Source organism: Solea senegalensis, linkage group LG21 (assembly GCF_019176455.1).
Source record: "Solea senegalensis isolate Sse05_10M linkage group LG21, IFAPA_SoseM_1, whole genome shotgun sequence".
NCBI classification, from domain to species: domain Eukaryota; kingdom Metazoa; phylum Chordata; class Actinopteri; order Pleuronectiformes; family Soleidae; genus Solea; species Solea senegalensis.
Genome location: NC_058040.1, coordinates 645,387 through 662,519, shown reverse-complemented (window position 1 = coordinate 662,519; position 17,133 = coordinate 645,387). Strand labels below are relative to the sequence as shown.

General features: G+C 43.2%; 1 protein-coding gene across 3 annotated transcripts in view; it reads left to right on the top strand.

The window, feature by feature from the left end:
• The first annotated feature begins 2,015 nt into the window (after positions 1 to 2,015).
• adamts6 (ADAM metallopeptidase with thrombospondin type 1 motif, 6) overlaps positions 2,016 to 17,133 on the top strand; it is a 71,801-nt gene continuing 56,683 nt past the window's right edge. For 2 of the 3 annotated variants that reach the window (XM_044012163.1, XM_044012162.1), the window contains exons 1-7: positions 2,016 to 2,258; positions 2,534 to 2,916; positions 4,754 to 4,928; positions 5,568 to 5,791; positions 7,118 to 7,201; positions 10,233 to 10,378; positions 14,466 to 14,509. In XM_044012163.1, coding sequence (XP_043868098.1) covers positions 2,159 to 2,258; positions 2,534 to 2,916; positions 4,754 to 4,928; positions 5,568 to 5,791; positions 7,118 to 7,201; positions 10,233 to 10,378; positions 14,466 to 14,509 — 1,156 coding nt within the window. In that variant the 5' untranslated portion in view covers positions 2,016 to 2,158. Of the gene's footprint in view, positions 2,259 to 2,533; positions 2,917 to 4,157; positions 4,624 to 4,753; positions 4,929 to 5,567; positions 5,792 to 7,117; positions 7,202 to 10,232; positions 10,379 to 14,465; positions 14,510 to 17,133 lie in introns of those variants that run through there. The other variant, XM_044012164.1, reaches the window with a different exon arrangement.

The window sequence follows — 17,133 nt, the reverse complement described above, 5'->3', positions numbered from 1 at the left end:
GAGAGAGAGAGAGAGAGAGAGACATCTGCACTGACGTCAACTCCACTCCCCCCCACAAAGCTGCCAATTTGAAGCTGTCCGAGACTGGGACATACCCGGTCTCTGCAATGTAGTGAGGAGCAGCAGCAGCAGCAGCAGCAGCAGAAAAAGCAGCAGCTCCAGGCCAATTTCAGCTGGTGTTTGCATGCACTTTCTTCTCAGGCGGTTTGTGAGGTGGCAGAACAACCCCCTCTGCAACCTCAACCAACTTTTTCTTTCCTTTGCCAACCTGAGCCACAGCCACAGCCACCACCACCAGCAGCAGCAGCACATCTGCCACCACCAACCAACAAGAGCAACACCAAGTCTAGATTATAAAGAAGACTGATAGGTTGGAAATAGACCTTGGAAGAAATCCAACTCTCTGAAAGACTGGCTTCTCTTTTTTTTTCTTCTTTCTTTTTCTTTCCTCCTCCTTGTGACAGTGTCTGGTTGGAGACAGAGCTGCTGCTGATCTGAAGGGGGGGAGAGAAAGAGAATCCCTCTCGTGCAGTTTGTTAAAGAGGAGGATGGCACAGTCCAGGAGGAGATGAGGAGGAGAAGAAGGGGAGCTGAGGAGATCTGTGTGCCAAAACTTCACTGCCTTCCTTGCACAGTCGGAGCCGAGCTGACAACATGAAGAGGATGAGCATGGTAACATTATTACACACTTCTTTTCTTTTCTGTATCATATTCGTGTGCGCATTTAAATCCTCTCAGTGAAGCGCTCCTTGTTTACAAATCAGTTTAGAGCCGCTCACGTTTCACCCACGAGTGTATTTTTTTTGCGTACATGCACTGCGAATGGTTTCGTGTAGTGTTTTTTTACTTTTACGCACGGCAATTTTGCGTAAATCAACTCACTGACACTGGCGACTCACGCTGTTCTGCAGACGTTTCTTGGAGGTTTGTGTTTGACGCACCGTTGCAATGAACCCGTGCCAGATACCAGCTGCTGTCTGGGTCACAGTGGCCAAGTAGGTAGCGCTGTCTGTCTGTCTGCTTGCGTGTGTGTGTGTGTGTGTGTGTGTGAGAGAGAGAGAGTCTGGAGCTCAGGACACAGGACTCACAGCTACTGTCATCTGTGTTTCCACCAGACATCATCATCATCATCATCATCATCCCTGACGTTTGTTTATACTGGTCCACTTTTTTTTTTTCTTCTTTTGCGCACGCTGCCGTGAAGTGAGTGAGTAAGATCAACAACAACCTGTGCTTCTTCAAACACGTCGACTGCCTCAGATTTATGCTTTTCTTGCAGTGCGCTTGTCATACGTAGCCTCACACTATTGGTCATTAAACTGTCATCTGCGCGAGATCAGTGTGTAATTAATGAGGATGTGGCACAATAATCTGTCCATGTTCCTGGAAGTAACATATTGGAGTTAAGAGTTATGTTGTGACTGAAAGATAATGAAATCAAACACTGCTTTTCCCCCTCTGATGAACCAACTTGTCCTACAAAATTATTATTATTATTATTATTCTAAACTAAATTTCAGCTTTTGATAAAAGAAACACAATTCTTACATGACATTTTCAGAATGTGTGGTGTGATTTTCATGATTCCGTGGCATTTCTTTGGTTAACTGAGAAAACGTGTATCACATACCATCCAACACCGAAAGACGATGCTTTGAGTTTCTTTAAGGAGGAAAGTGATCACTATCATTATGCAACAGTTGCCAGTTCATTTTCTATTGGTTGACACGTCAATCAATTAAGTAAGTGGTTGTTTTCAGTTTCCCAACAGACAACAGTCTGAGTGAGTGATTCCAGGAGATAGAAGGTCATTTAACATGCAATTGATTTTCCCCACAGGAATGCAGATGGATTGGTCAAGACAAGTTCCCAATATAGAGCTTCCTGTTTGGAGTTACACCTGAGAATGACTGTGTCTGATGGATTACGGTGTTTTCTAGGAGCTGCTGACATGAACTCGGAGGCCAGTGAGATGTGGAAGTGCTCGCCTTCAGGAGAAATCTGAGACCCCCAGATGAGCCTTGGAGCTTAACAAGAACATTTAAGTGAAGGAGACAAACCATGGACTTGTTATGGTGTGGCATTGGGCCGACCGCGTGCTTTTAACCTGTTCGTAGCACCCTCTGCCCCCACCCCATGTCACATCTTTCCCTGAATTATGGAAATTTTGTGGAAGACGCTGACTTGGACTCTGAGCCTGGTGGTGATGGCTGCCTCCGAATTTCAAAGCGTCAACAGACTTTCGCACAATTCTCAAGGTATGCGTGGATGCATGGGGAAAATTATTGAAACAGTGTCTGTGAAGTTTTGTCAAGTCATCCAGGTCTTCAAGAATGTAGATGTAAGCAACCGGACCGGCTTGAGTTTCAAGTTCCTCATATCCAAGAGGCTTAGATAAGCGGTGAAACATCTACGACATAAATCAAGCATGTCCAGTTGCCTATATCAACAATTCTGAAGATTGTAACAGTATGCTGCTCATGGTCACAACATCTCTTTCTTCATTCTTTCTCCTCTCTTTCACCTATAAAAGAGGAGTTCCTGTCCTACCTGCAGCACTACCAGCTGACTGTCCCAGAGCGGGTAGATGAGAACGGAGAGTTCCTGAGCAACACTGTGAAGCATCACCGGCCAGGCCGGCGGAGACGGGGGGTGGTGGAGCCCATCTTGGGTCCAGTGCCCTCGTTAGACCCACCAGAGTCCAGACTCTTCTACAGACTGTCCGCCTACGGAAAGCACTTTCATTTAAACCTGACACTCAACCCCCACCTGGTGTCTAAACACTTTACAGTGGAGTACTGGGGCAAAGAGGGGCCCGAGTGGCGTCATAACACAGTAGATAACTGTCACTATGTCGGATTCTTGTGGAATCAGCACAGCACGACCAGAGTGGCACTAAGCAACTGCAGGGGCCTGGTGAGTAGTGCACTGCTGTGTTTTTAAGTTATTATTATTAGAAATGATCTGCTTATACTCTCCGACAGCCCTTTGTAACACGAAGAGTTGCCTCAGACAAACCCCTGCTAATAATAATGTCAGAATATAAAGCTACCGCTGCTCTCATGTCAGCCAATCTCTCAGACACTGTGCCAAAGGATTAGACCAATTGTAGTTTGCTTAACATGATTTTGGCCTCTCTCCACTTAGCAGGTTAAGTCTGCAGGCGGTTTGGAGCGAGATGATGCTCACGTGGAGAGATCATATTATCCGAATGATCCTTTTTCTTTTCAGTTTGTGCGTCAAATATTACACCTCAACCACACTTTTCAAAAGCCTTGGTGGTTCAGATCACATTTCTTCAGCTGATCCTTTTTTGTGATCTGTGAAATAATGTGTCTAAATCACATATATAACCCCATTATGAAGAGCACCACTAACAAGGCGTCTAATTATACTGCCTAAGCTTTTAGTCCTTGGGATTTTGTCCAGAGAGTGTGTGAATGTCCAGCTTGTATTTTGCTAATCAGGGGATTGGAAGACATTTTCATAGCTGTTATTCCTCCTTATTTCAGAATAATTCTAAAGAAGGAAAAAAAAGTGCCCCCGCTTCTTATTGGCAAATGTAATCATGTGGAGACAACATGTTGCCAAATGTGTTGGCAAGACCGACATCGAGTATCATAAATTGAATTAGCCCTTTTTTGTACGAGCACCAAAAATGGACAAAAATGTGTCTACTACTACTACAGCAATCGGCACAGTCTGAAATCTTGACATCACACACTTTTAAAACCCAAATATGTTTCTTGTTTGTTTGGGTGATCGCAGGTTAATTGCTGAATTTTTTTCATCGTCGAATTTTTGTTTTATATGAACTTATTTAAAGTTCTCCTCTTTATGAGTATGAGAATATTTGATTAGTGCCATGTTAATTTCATATTGTCTATGGTTAATTTCATCAGGAGAAAAGTACCAAGTGCAAATGGGGTTGTTTTCAGAGCACCCGTGTTTCACAGGTAACAGCGTGTCTTCAGAGAACACCCCCCTTGTTTTCACTATTTTGGATTAGACCAACCCACACAGGGTGAGTGACTCGTCGCGCAGGTGTACTTAGCTTCGTGTGTGGAACTTCAGGACACATTTAAAACGCAGAAAGCTCTTGGCATGACTGACTTTTTGGGTATAATTAACAAACGGAGGCTGTTTAAAGTCGACAGGTGGCGCTGGTTTATGAAATAATGTTGTTTTAGCAGCTCGCCTCAGGATGAGCTAGCATGACGCTAACGGTTAGCTCGCGCTCGCTGTGCGGCTTCGTAGCCTCTGATTTCAGAGGTTAAAGCAAAATGCAGTAGCTCACACACGCTGTTGTTGTTGTGACCGTGTGGGCTCTACACGCATCCAACACGCAGAGTCCACACGATCACAACGGGCACTGCTGGATAGAAGTGCTGGAGCGGAATTGACTGCTTGTGTCTGAGATTTTAGAGACAGTCCCATATAATCCGATAAGAATCCTGTACTCACACCTCCCATGTCTAAGCACGGCAACAACTATATACCAGAATGGCTGTTGTTTTGTTTGTGTGGAATAATATGCTAATAAAACCCCAATAAAACCCTCCTAAATGTTACATATTGGATGTTTAACAAGAGGCTGCCAAAATAATAAGAAATTGAAAACACGTAAGTTGTTTTTTTCCAGAGTTTCCTCTTATATTTTCATTTTCCAATAAATATTTTTCTATCTATATGTTGAATGTATTCGGTGTAACCTGTTTCTTTCTCTGCTTTTCTCTCCCTGCCTCCCAACAAGCATGGTGTCATAACAACAGAGGAAGAACAGTATTTAATAGAGCCATTAAAGAACATATCCTCCACCACCTCCAATGAATGGAACCTGGAAGAAGCACAGCAACATGTTATTTATAAAATGTCTGCCATTCCCTCACCGCAAGAGCATAGCCAGGAGTTCAGCTGTGGCATTTCAGGTTGGTGAACCTCCATCTGGGTTGGACTCTGTGTGGGTGGAACTGACGTAAAGGAATAACTATACATAGCAGGTTAAAGGAAGTGCTGGTTTGGTTCTAGGCCCAAGTTCTGGTAGACAAGACCGGGCCTCTTGTGTGCTATAGTTGCTCCTGGCCTGGACACCTTTCAACCTGTAAGAGAAAGTCTCCCTCCAGCTTTCATAAAAAGCCCTTCACCGCATAAAGTGTGCTTGGCTCTGACTTTTATTGAAGCACAAATCCTATTTATAGAACCAACAATTATGCTCCGATTTTTAAACAAAAGGCAATCAGTGCCCCTGAAATACTTTTGAAATATGACAAATTGGGAAAAAGAACCAGGTGGATATTTAGGTATTTGGGCCAAGGCCTTATAAGAAACAGCAAAGGCTGTCATCGCCAGGAAGCTAGCATGCCCTAACATGTACCACCTTATAGCTTTTTCCCAGAGCATCTGGGTCATAAAGCAAAGGCTTTAGCCGCAAGGTTCCAAGGGGCAGATTCCCCTGTGTGCATCGACTACACACAGACCAGTCTATACTGACACAAGATGATGCGTGTTGATGTTGCTTGCTGATTGTTATTTTATAATTCACGCCCTTGTCTCCCTGTCTTTCACAGACCTCAGTAAAAGTGACGCACCTTGCCAGATTAACACGCCCTCTCCTGCCCACTCGTCCCCTGTTCCTCACAAAGAAAGTGAACAGCTGAACAGCACCCACAGACAGAAGCGCTCTATCAGCACCGAACGCTTCGTGGAGACGCTTGTGGTCGCTGATAAAATGATGGTTGGTTACCATGGGCGCAAAGACATTGAGCACTACATCCTGTCTGTGATGAATATTGTAAGTTTGATCCTACTTTTTGGTCTTGTTATTTTCTACCAAACAGTAGTCCTGCCCCCCCACAATTTAAAGCTGCAGTGCATAACCTTGACTCATTTTTGTTGTTGTTTGCTGTTCATGAACAGAAATTATGCCACATTATTTGTATGCTTCATCTGAAACTCGGCTCTCTCAAGCAAAACTATCATACCTGACTGAGGGCTAGCGCTGTTGCCTTGCAGCAAAAAGACCCAGGTTCGCGACCCTGTCTAAACAAGGGTCCTAGGAGTTTGCATGTTCTCATCACGTGTGTGGGGGTCTTCTCTGGGTTCTTCAAAAACATGCAGAGTTTAATTGGACACACTAAAGCCATGGTTCCCATTCTGGTTGTCCAAGCCCCCCTCAGGGGTCCGCCAGAGGTTGCGTCTCTGTTCTGAGGTTGTGAGGTTATTAAAATAATTTGTGCAGATTAAATTTAGAAAATTCCAATCAAAACCCATTTATCGGTCCACCTTTATTTCCAACACCTTTGTGACCTCTGATCTTCTGTGACCGTTACTGCGTAAGCAATTCTCATCCGGTTTGTAAAAGTACCAAAAAAACAAGGCAATATCTCAAAAGTTACCTAAGGTTTAGATTTAAAGAAGGCACAGGACAATTTTTATCCATATCCACTGTGAGAATAGGAACAAAAACCTTCATTTTAGACTTTTCTGAATGCACGGACATGGGTTTGGGCAGGGGGGCCTGGTTTGTCTTGGACACAAACAAGGGGGGCTTCAAGGAAAACATTTATGGAACCACTGTCCTAAATAGGTGTGAGAGTGAATGGTTGTTTGTCTCTGTATGTTGGCCCTGTAATGGACTTGGCGATCTGTCCAGGGTTTACCCCGCCTTTTGCCCTATGTCAGCTGGGATTGGCTCCAGCGGCCCTGTGACCCTCATGTGGACGATAAAGCTTTAGAAAATGAATAAATGACAGTTTTTTTCTGACCATTTGAATTTGAATCAGATTTTTTATGCGTGTGGCTGCATAATACATGTATTTAGCATTAATTGTCTTTAAGTATCTTGTTTACTGACCGATGTAATGTCATGTTCAATTAAGAGCCAGCAAATATTTGGCATTTTTACTTTTTCAAAAAATATTATTCAACAGTGAAACTCTCATTGATTTATTTTCTGTCGGTAAAATAAATGAATGAATCTTCATTGCAGCTGTGGAAATGTGTTAAAAGATGGCTACTGACAGTTCTGAGTGGAAAATGATGTGTTATGTGGATATTGTGACATATATGACACACAATTTGTCTGACTTTGTGTCTTTTCTTCTTTTCTGGAGGTCAGGTTGCCAAACTTTACCGTGATGCCAGTCTAGGAAATGTTGTGAACATTATTGTGACCCGGCTGATCGTTCTGACTGAAGATCAGGTAAGAAATTAATAAAAAAATAGAGATACAGAACTAACTTTAACTGTCTGTGAAGTATAACCAAAGATATTACTATGGACATCCTTTCCTATAGTCACCGGGTTTATAAGTGACGTGCATGTCGTGACTGAGCTGCAGTATTTTATGTGATTACCATGGCTGAACGGGAGAGAGAAGAGAGAATGTTCACCATATGGTCACATAACATAAGGGTTGTGTTCAGGCATCTTCCCTCAGGGAGCCTTGACTGGGGGCTTTTACATGTGTACATATGTGTGATGGGAGAAACAGTGTCTTCCGAGCATCTGTTTTTTTTCTATAGGGATCATAGAGGATCTTAATGCGGCATCAAGTCCCAGAAAAATTGTCTTCATGTTCAAGTGGAGCCGCACTTTGATCCAAAAGGAAGTATTAGACTGTCGGTCCTGTTTTGGAGGAACTCAATTACAGATACAGTTGCAGCCAAATGGGCTGTTTAAGCTCTGTTGTAATTTATCAGTGGTCAAGCAGAGTTCAGCGCCGCATCGTATTCAGCTGCGGGGGTGTATTGGTGTACTATAACAGAACCTGCTGTACTACAGCCTATTTCACACTTGAACCTGAGATTTTTGAACCAGCATGATAGGTGATTAACACCATTTCCATTGCCAGTGGTTGTTCTGAACTGTGGTGTGACACAGTAGATGATCTGGCATATTTGAGATTTTTATGTCGGCTGAGCTTCCTGATGCAACCCTCCCATTTATTCGGGTGAGGGGTCAATTAACGATGAGAAATAGGGATTGGGTATATCGCTCAGGGTTTGTATGGCAACCCTGCAGCCTCAAACCCAGTTCCCTTCTGTTAAATAAATTAAATAAGAGGAAATAGAAATATTGAGCACTGTCCCAAACTGTGAAAGGTAACATAGCTAATGGCTTTGCTAATGGCCAGACGATGAATGTACATCTTAGTACATCGATGTGGAACTGACGCTGTAATTTGCATCGCTGCCAAAAATGACGTGCACGAGCGAGACATTAACACTTGTGTTCCCACTAATTCAGATTGGAGATGAAAACCAATAAAATCTGCATGCATTGCAAAGTCATTTGACTGGAGTGATTAAACACATTCCCACTGGTCAAAAACCAGTTTAAACCTGCAATTAAATTGGTTTTTTGACCAGTGGAAATGGGTTAGAACAGAAGGAGATGTATTTTGCAGACTCCTCTACAAAATTGCCCAACCGTCTTTATTTTGCTGCATCTTTTTCATCCACTTCTGCTCTATTTAATCAAACGTGTGCTTTACTTTACAATTCAGTATCTCCTTCTCCTGCTATAAATTGTTCTTACCTTTACAAGAACTGTATCTTTGCATAAATCAAATACAAAAATGCATCCACTCCAAAAAACTTGTTCCCCAACCTCCCACTGATCCCAGTTCAGTCCTCCTCCAAATAATTCACCCAGACAATTGCGCTACTCTGGCCGCTGGAGTGGTTCATTGGTTGTCAGCGTTGTCAACACATGACAGTGTTGTTTATTCTCTCGACTGTTGCTTTTACTGGACAGCAGACAGTTGGGACAGACAAAATGGATATGAAAAAAGTTCGCTGACTGGAATTGAAAGTGGAATTGGGGATATTGTGGGAACATAATGATACTGTATGTGTATATATACCACACAGCTACGTGACACCGTCATGACATATACTTGGATTTGAACTTTTGAAGTGTTGCCTGGAAATGTACTGCTTATACGCTGTTACTGGTCTCAACCAGTCCACTGGTCCTTTTGATGACAACGATCCTTTGAAGTTGTTTAGTGTGGTGTACAGTATAGTACTACAGAGTATATAATGTGACGCAGTACATCAGACAATGACACAATGGGCTCTTTGTACAGCAGCCATTTTGACATGTTTTAGCAGGAAAAGCACAGGCGTTACCGATCACATTAACAATGGCTCTGTTTATGACTGAGCCAGAACGTATGCACCCGATATACTGCTTGAGATGCCAGGTCTATTGCGGTACCAACATACAGGGACAAACAACCATTGACAGACAGGTGAGGTCAAATTAGAGCCCTCAATCAACCTCACCCTAATTTGCATATTCTTGGGATTGTGGGAGGAAGCTGGAGGGCACAGAGGAAAAACCTGTAAACCCCATTCCACACTATAGTCGGCACATCAAAAGTGGAGTAGTCTTTTGGCTGCAAAGCAAACTTCCGTTGTGTAGCCTCGACATTTGTGATTTGACCGTGACCTCACCTACTGGAGAGCACCAGCTGTCAATCACACTGGTGTCCACTCACATGTGTCGTACTTTATTGTCTATTGTCCTTGATAAGGGAACAAGAGCTGAAACTAGAGATTGAGACCTGATGTTATAAATCAAGTGAGAATTTGAAGCTCATTTTCCCAGCTCATTGCCGTGAAGCAACTTGTGTCTCTCGCGAGACCTCGTGATTCTGAGGACTCCCCCCAGTGGCAACACCCTCCAATCCGCCCGCAACAAGACATTTAACGATCACAATGATTGTGAAGCTGTTAAATTAAACCCTGCATAGTTTATACCTGCCTAAATAGGCTTCACTTACCAAACTGGGAAGCTATGTCTATTTCTTATATACAGTCTATGATTTATACAGAAACCAAACCAGGATTAAAAGGCAGCAGTGCCAACTACTGTACCAACACATCAAAAACAAAGTCATGTGTCATGATGCAATACAAATGAATATGGCACGACGTGGATGTGTTTGGACACGATTCAACCTCACAATCATTATACAAAATAGGATATGATGCAACACAATTGACTGCATCCTGTCACATGATGTACGTTAATATGACACAGAGACGACATGGAACAAAAGAGAATGAGATTATCTACTGGAAAAAACACAGTTAAAATTAAATATAATAGAATGTAACACAACAAGACATTATCTGATTTAATACACTACTATAACTCACTGGAAAAGACCATATGATGTAGCGTAATGTGTTTTGATATTATTGTATTATTGTGTTTTGCAGCCTAACCTGGAGATCAACCACCACGCTGACAAGTCTCTGGACAGTTTCTGTAAGTGGCAGAAGTCCATCTTGTCTCATCACAGTGATGGCAACAGTATTCCTGAAAATGGGATGGCTCATCACGACAACGCCGTCCTAATAACCCGGTAAGTGCAAGCTCACGTCTACTAGACTATGGAAATGGAACCGTTTCCTCAGATGTTGGTATAATGATGCCACATTTGAGTTGCTCTTTCATAGGAAGTAGCGCTAATTTTCTCATTTTCGGCAAATGGGTTGCAGGTTATTTTCTGTGCTTTTGGCTCATAAAGACTCACGGCTCAGGTTCAGAGACTGTGTATGTGTGTGTGTGTGTGTGTGAGAGAGTGTGTGTGCTGGCAGGGGTGGCCTGCAGGTACAGCACTCAAACCTCCAAATGTCCACTTCTTGTGCACACACTCCAACTATAAGCGTTACAGCTGATGTGAATAAACACCTCAGTTCTGTAAATAAAATGTGCAGTTTCAGACTTGCTGTACCTGTCATGCTGCAAGTTGCGTTAAGGGTGTTACCACGAAACAGCAAAAGTCTGTCATTACCTGGAATAGGCTTCATTGTTGCCAGAACTGTTTTGGCCACATAACCTAGCAACTGAAGAGCACATTCCCCCCACTGGTTTTGTTTAGTGAGAGGATGGCGCTGTGTGATTGACATAGGCTAAAGCCAAGATTTTTGACTCTAGGCTTTGCACAAAACAGCCTTTCTATCATTAAGGTGCTCATTCTTGTTGTCTGTCAGTTGATGTTCTCCAGCTGCTGTGGCTCAGGTTTTATTATTGGTTTTAGCATCACCAGCCTCAAAGAGTGCTTAGTGGCGTCTACATGCGACTAGTCATGGGATTTATCTCAAATTGTTTGTTTTTCCTCTGTAGGACGTTATAGATTAAAAGCTCTCTTGGAAGTGTAACTCTCATGCTTAGTCACTAGCCAGTCATATTTCAGTCATAAAGTCCACAAAAACGGTAATTTGGGAATTGTCAGACCAGGTCCACACATGCTAACCTGCACCACCCACCAGGAGAGAGACTCACAGCAGCTGCAGCTTAGCACTGCTACTGCTACTGCTACTGCGCTTGCAAAAATGGCCATTTCTACATCCCATAACAATAGTGCAACAATGACAATATATCTGCTTTAGTGATCCAATCGCAGCTGGATAGCGCTGCATAGGACTGTTCACACCTGACAGTGTCTCCTGTGACCTCATGAGATCGGGTATGGTTCCCCACTACTTTTTATTCAAATACACACTGATGTCATGTCTATCTGCAACAGACTTGTCTGTTGTAAGTTTGTTTATGGGTGTGTCAGCAAGAGAGAGATGAATGTAGCTGAGTGAAACAGAGAATTGTGTGATGATCAGTGTTATGATTGTGGAGGTCGCTGGGTGTCAGCCGGGGAGGCTCTAATCCATCCAGAGGAAAAACTATGTGGCAACATGCGTCCTCAAACCTTTTCTGAAATCGGGTTGTGATCAGATCTGAGTTAGCATTCAGAACAGATTGACTGGGTTGAGTGACAGATGCTATTCAGAGCTGGATTTTTTTGCTCTGCTTTAATTATTCATTAATGTTGTTGATCAGAGCTTGTTTGTCAAGAAATGATGCAGCTTAAACGTCCAATAAGAGTGTTTTCTTACCAACCTATAAACCCTATAAAGTTTAAATAAAGGGACAAATCGGTTTTATGGCAAACTGTTTGTGACATGTCTGGGCTGTTTGCTGCCTGGGATTGGTCTACAAGAGTAGAGATGCACAGGCTGCAGTGACACCCCTGGACATTAGGGTTAGCCAGTGAATTATGTAGGTTGTAGGCAGGTGAGCTAATGCAAAATTGTTTGTAGTTAATTAATATGTAGGTGATGTCAGAGCTGTTCTGTGCTTGATTCAGTAGTATAGATTATGTATGGATAGATCATGGGTTGTCCATATGGAGCCAGTAGTGTAAGTAACCCGAGTGCAGACTGAAATATTGCCTCAGTCCGTGGATATATTAAATACTTTCACATTTGCACAGATATTTGAGGTCACTGAGTCCTAATAACAGTTTTAAACAGTTCTTTGTAACACACATGAGTTTCCCATTGAGGTTTTCACCTTAAATGGCTCATAACACTTAATTTTACATTTGCAGATGTCCTTATTATCTGCAGGCAGCGCAGGCTTTAAATCTTTAACAGCCCTACTCCCTGTAGGTGGCGCACATCAACACTGCTGTTGCTTTCTTTGCTGATTGGTAGCCAAACCCCCGGTTTTAGTACCGCAGCACTTTGGGTCAGTTCCATTCTGGTGGGACGTCTGTAACTTTAGAGTAAATGTGGCATTGGTGAATCGTTTAACTCTGGCAACGTGCAGAGAAAATTAGGTAATATGCTGCTGGGAGGAGGCAGCAGCTGCGCTCAGAGATGCTAACATTGGAGATAGTATAAATAACCGATGGTAGACACCAGTAAACTCTTATTAGCTGCCATGTCTGGAGGAGCAGTTGATGGTGGAATGTGCTTAAAAAAAGGTTTAGAATGACTCTATGATGGTGGCTGCAGGCAGAACTTAGCTCAGGGTTTTTTTCATTCATTTATGTAGCGTTTTATAATTAAAGTGGAGCCAAAACTGTCAATACACACAGATTACTCTCAATGAACATCATCAACTTTTTTTCCCTGTGTATATTTACCCCGCAAAATCATGTTGAGAGAGAAGATAAAACATTGGATGATGTCATGTTGGACACTAGAATTAGAATGAGTTATTTTTGCACACACACACACACACACACCAGTAAGGGATAGTGAATTTGACCTCTGCATTTAACCCATCCTTATTACACACCAGTCGTGAACACACACACAAGCCGGGTGCAGGAGCAGTGGGGGATTGGGTACCTTGCTCAGGGGCACCCCGACCTTTGGCCTTTCCTGAGATTTGAACCACCCTCTGATTACGAGCCCAATCCCTTTCCTCTTGGCCATGGGCTGCTAGTTAAAGCCTTGGATTCTTGGATCGTCTTGCTATTTGTCCATGTTTTTGAGAAAAATATTTAATAATAATTATTAATACATGAGTCAACAAATACATAAGGAGGAAGCAGGTGAACTGAATAATTGTAAGTGTTTGTTTAGAATCATACATCAGTCTCTCTTGAATATGAAGTATTTTTTACTGTATAACTATATTTGGACAGTCAGCTATTTTGTCTACTTTTAGTGTAATGTTTTCTAATTATGTGTCTCAGGATCTCATTACATATTACTAAGTCAATCCTGACTTTGTAAAACATCCAAGTACTTCAATAAATGGAATAATTGTATGAGAAATATGATGATATTATGATAAGGAATAAAGCCATTCCCCTGTGGTTATGCTAAACTATTCTGCAGAGGCTCATTAGATCTTTTCACCTACATGACTCAGTTTCCCCAACCTGCTGCTTATCACCTTCACCATCACTGTAGTCGTCACAGTGACCTCTGTGGCTCTTTGTTAGAATTCTGCCACGTTTGGAACGCGGCCTGTCACTTTTGAAAAAAAAAAAGACACAATTATGGAATCGCATAAAAAAACAGGCGTCCCCGAAAGAGGGCGAGGCTGTACCTCACTGGTTTGGAGCTGCTCCACTATAGGAAGAGGGAAGAGAAAGTAAGGTAAGGGAGGAAGGAAGGAAGGAAAATGAAATTAGATTAGCTTTGCCCTTGGTTTTAATAGATTAAAAGCTTTAGGAATGATTGGATCTTTCATTTGAAATATATGTAGTGCTCTTTAAATTACTATGGTTTAGTGGGTTCAGCAGCGGTAGCAGCAGCAGCAGAAGCAGCACCTCCTTCCTCCCTTGCTCTATTGGATTACCTGTGTGCAGGTCACGGGAGTTAACAGTCGGGACACGGCGGCGTGACCGCAGCCTTTCACTTTACTCTTTGACATTTGAGCACTGTGTGTGTGTGAGTGTTACCCCTGTGACATTTGTGCTAAAGGCTCATGCTGTGGATGATCGGAGCGCACCAGGTGCTTTCATAGCTTCGTTATATTGCTATTGTTATGCTCAAGATTAAGATTATATATTGCCAGACTTTGTGATTAAACACGGAAAGAATGTGGCAAAAGAGTCAGAGGAGGAAAATACAGCACACGTTTAAAAAGTAAATAAAAAGTGGAGTTAATGAAAGTGTTTTTGTTCTGTCTCTTCTCTTGCCTGTGCGTAGGTATGACATCTGCACCTACAAGAACAAACCCTGTGGTACCTTAGGTGAGTCTCCAGTTTATAAACACTGCTTTAACATGTGCATTCCTGCCAAAAAGGTAACATTAGCTGATGTTGACTATATGTCAGGGGTGTCTTTTCACTCTTTTTCACTCTCTGGAGAGGGTTTTCATTTTCACCTTCAGTGTGTCCTCAGACAAACCGTGTTTAGCAACCTTCTCATTCTCCCTCAGAGGAACACCAGACGGCTCCTGAGAGACATAATGAGAAGGATGTTTTCACTTGCGTTATTATAGCTCCTCAGTGGCTCTCTCTCTCTCGAGGCCCTGGAGTCCTGATCCTGGACAGCCGTGGTCACCTCCTCACACGGTGTCCAATTTATAAAACCCTTTCTCCTTGTCTCTCTCTCTCTCTCTCTCTCTCTCTCTCTCTCTCTCTCTCTCTCTCTCTCTCTCGCTCCTCCTCAGTTTGTCTAAAGGTGTTTATGCTTCTACTGGGGCTGAGTAAGGGAAAGAGAAAGGAAATGGTATGTATTGGACAGACGAGGAGGGAGACTCGGGAAAGGTGGGGGGGGGTAAAATGGAGAGTAGTGACAGAGGGAGGAGATGAAAAAGAATGAGAGGAGGAGTTGAAAGGAAAATGTAAGGGGAAAAGGACAATTATAGGGAGTGTTAGAGTATGCAGGAGGGAGATGGAGTGGGTGATATGCTGGTTGAGAAGGTAATGGGGGTGGAAAAAGGACAGCATGCAGTGGCAGAACCCATTCTCCCCTGTCACCACCCCCTTCCCTCTCTCTCTCTCTCTCTCTCTCTCTCTCTCTCTCTCTCTCTTTCTCTTTCTCTCTTCAACCACCACGGTGTCCCAAACCCCCCTCCCCACCCACTCCACTCAGGCCATCTTCCCTCCTCATCTTATCTCTGCAAAGGCCCTGCAGGCACCACAGTATATCTTGGAGGTAATATTGTGACTTCAGGGGTGGTTTGACAGATTGACCGCATTCGTCACATTCTCTCGGTCGCTTTAATTGCCCTGGCATCTGCTTGGCTTCCTCGTTGTCTCGGCTCTCACCACCACCACCACCACCAGACCTACCTCGACCCCCTTCTTCCTCCAACCCCCCCTCCTTCTCCCCTCTCTGGGATCATGCTCCCGGGGTCAGATCGCTGGCCTCCAGGGTCGCCCAGTAATCACGGGGCTGAAGATAATACACAGTCCACCACAGTGGTAAGAAAAACACTCGCTATGCGATTTGTGTGTCTGCGCTCGCTCACCCGCGCACACACACACACACACACACACACGCACATTTTAACTGTCTTAGTGAGGACACATAGACATAATGTATTCCCTAATCCTAACCCTAAAACCAGGTCATATCCCTGAAAAGCCATTTCCTCCTACAGCATTGAGCCATTAAACCTAATTAACTACATTCAAATCTCAGCCCTAAACTTAATCAGTTCCTCAGAAATTAAGTTTTGCCTCATTAGGACCAGGTTTTGGTCTCCATGAGGACTACTGGTCCTGACAAGGTCATTGTTTATGCCAGAAAAGCTCGTAAGGAGGCAACAAATACAAGTACACACACACTCACTTCACTCTGTCCAACACACACATACACATTCTTAAGCTAATCGCAGAGTAGCCACCCTCCCGCTCCTCCACCCTCCCTCTCTTCACCTTCAGGCTCCCTCTCTACCCCGCAGTAATGGTTTCAGTGGCCTCCTGATTTGCGAGTCTATTCTTGTTTAGCCTCTTAGTGAAGAGGATACAAAAGCCTTGCCACTTTTAACAGGGAGGCAGAGTTCACGCGAATCGCTGCACAGGGAAGTCTGAGGCAGCGCTGACCAGCAAAGTGTGATTTATGTAGCCGCTCCCTCGTGCAAATGCAGGTGTGTCGAGGTTGTCGATATCGCTCTCTCTCTCAGGGCACGTTTGGACGATGTGAGTGCAGTTTTTAGGACTGTATCCATGCACGCCAATGTAAGAGTGAATTTCTTGAGGTCATTTTTAAAAGGTCTGACACTGTCCCTGAACGGTTTGTGATTCAACTCACTTTTCAGTATAGGCTCAGCTCAGTGAAAATGATGTTTTCTTTGTCGCTTTGAAAAAGTTTTCCGTAAACACGACATCATTTCACGAAATTGACTCCAAACCTCCCAAACCTTTACTCACTGTAGTACATATGCCAGTCCTGTGTGTGGTGCTGTAGCGCTGCTACGGAAATACAACTAAAGCCAGAGAAGAAGATGTTGAGCGCGCGCAAACGACAACATACTATTTCAAATAAAGCTTCCTTCAAACAAGTATAGATTACAAAATGTATACAATCACAGAAGTAGAGATGAGGAAGATGACGATGAAGATAAGTGACAAGAGGGAGGTGGGATTATGACACAGTTGTTTTTCTAAAGAAGTGAATTGGTTGTCTACATGAAAAAACAAGGGTGGCGTTTGGAGATTTTCCCAATCTGGCACTTAAGCCTGAGACCGGACATTTAAAATACTGAATTTTAACTTAATTTCTCTTAAAGTTGGACTAACACACCCAGACCATGCAGTTTGTGCTTGAATTACGACTGCGTTTACACATGCAACTAGACTCAGAGCCAGTTTTTGGGGCATTTTAAAGAGTTCGATATTTTGAAGTTAATGGACGGTAGAAAGAC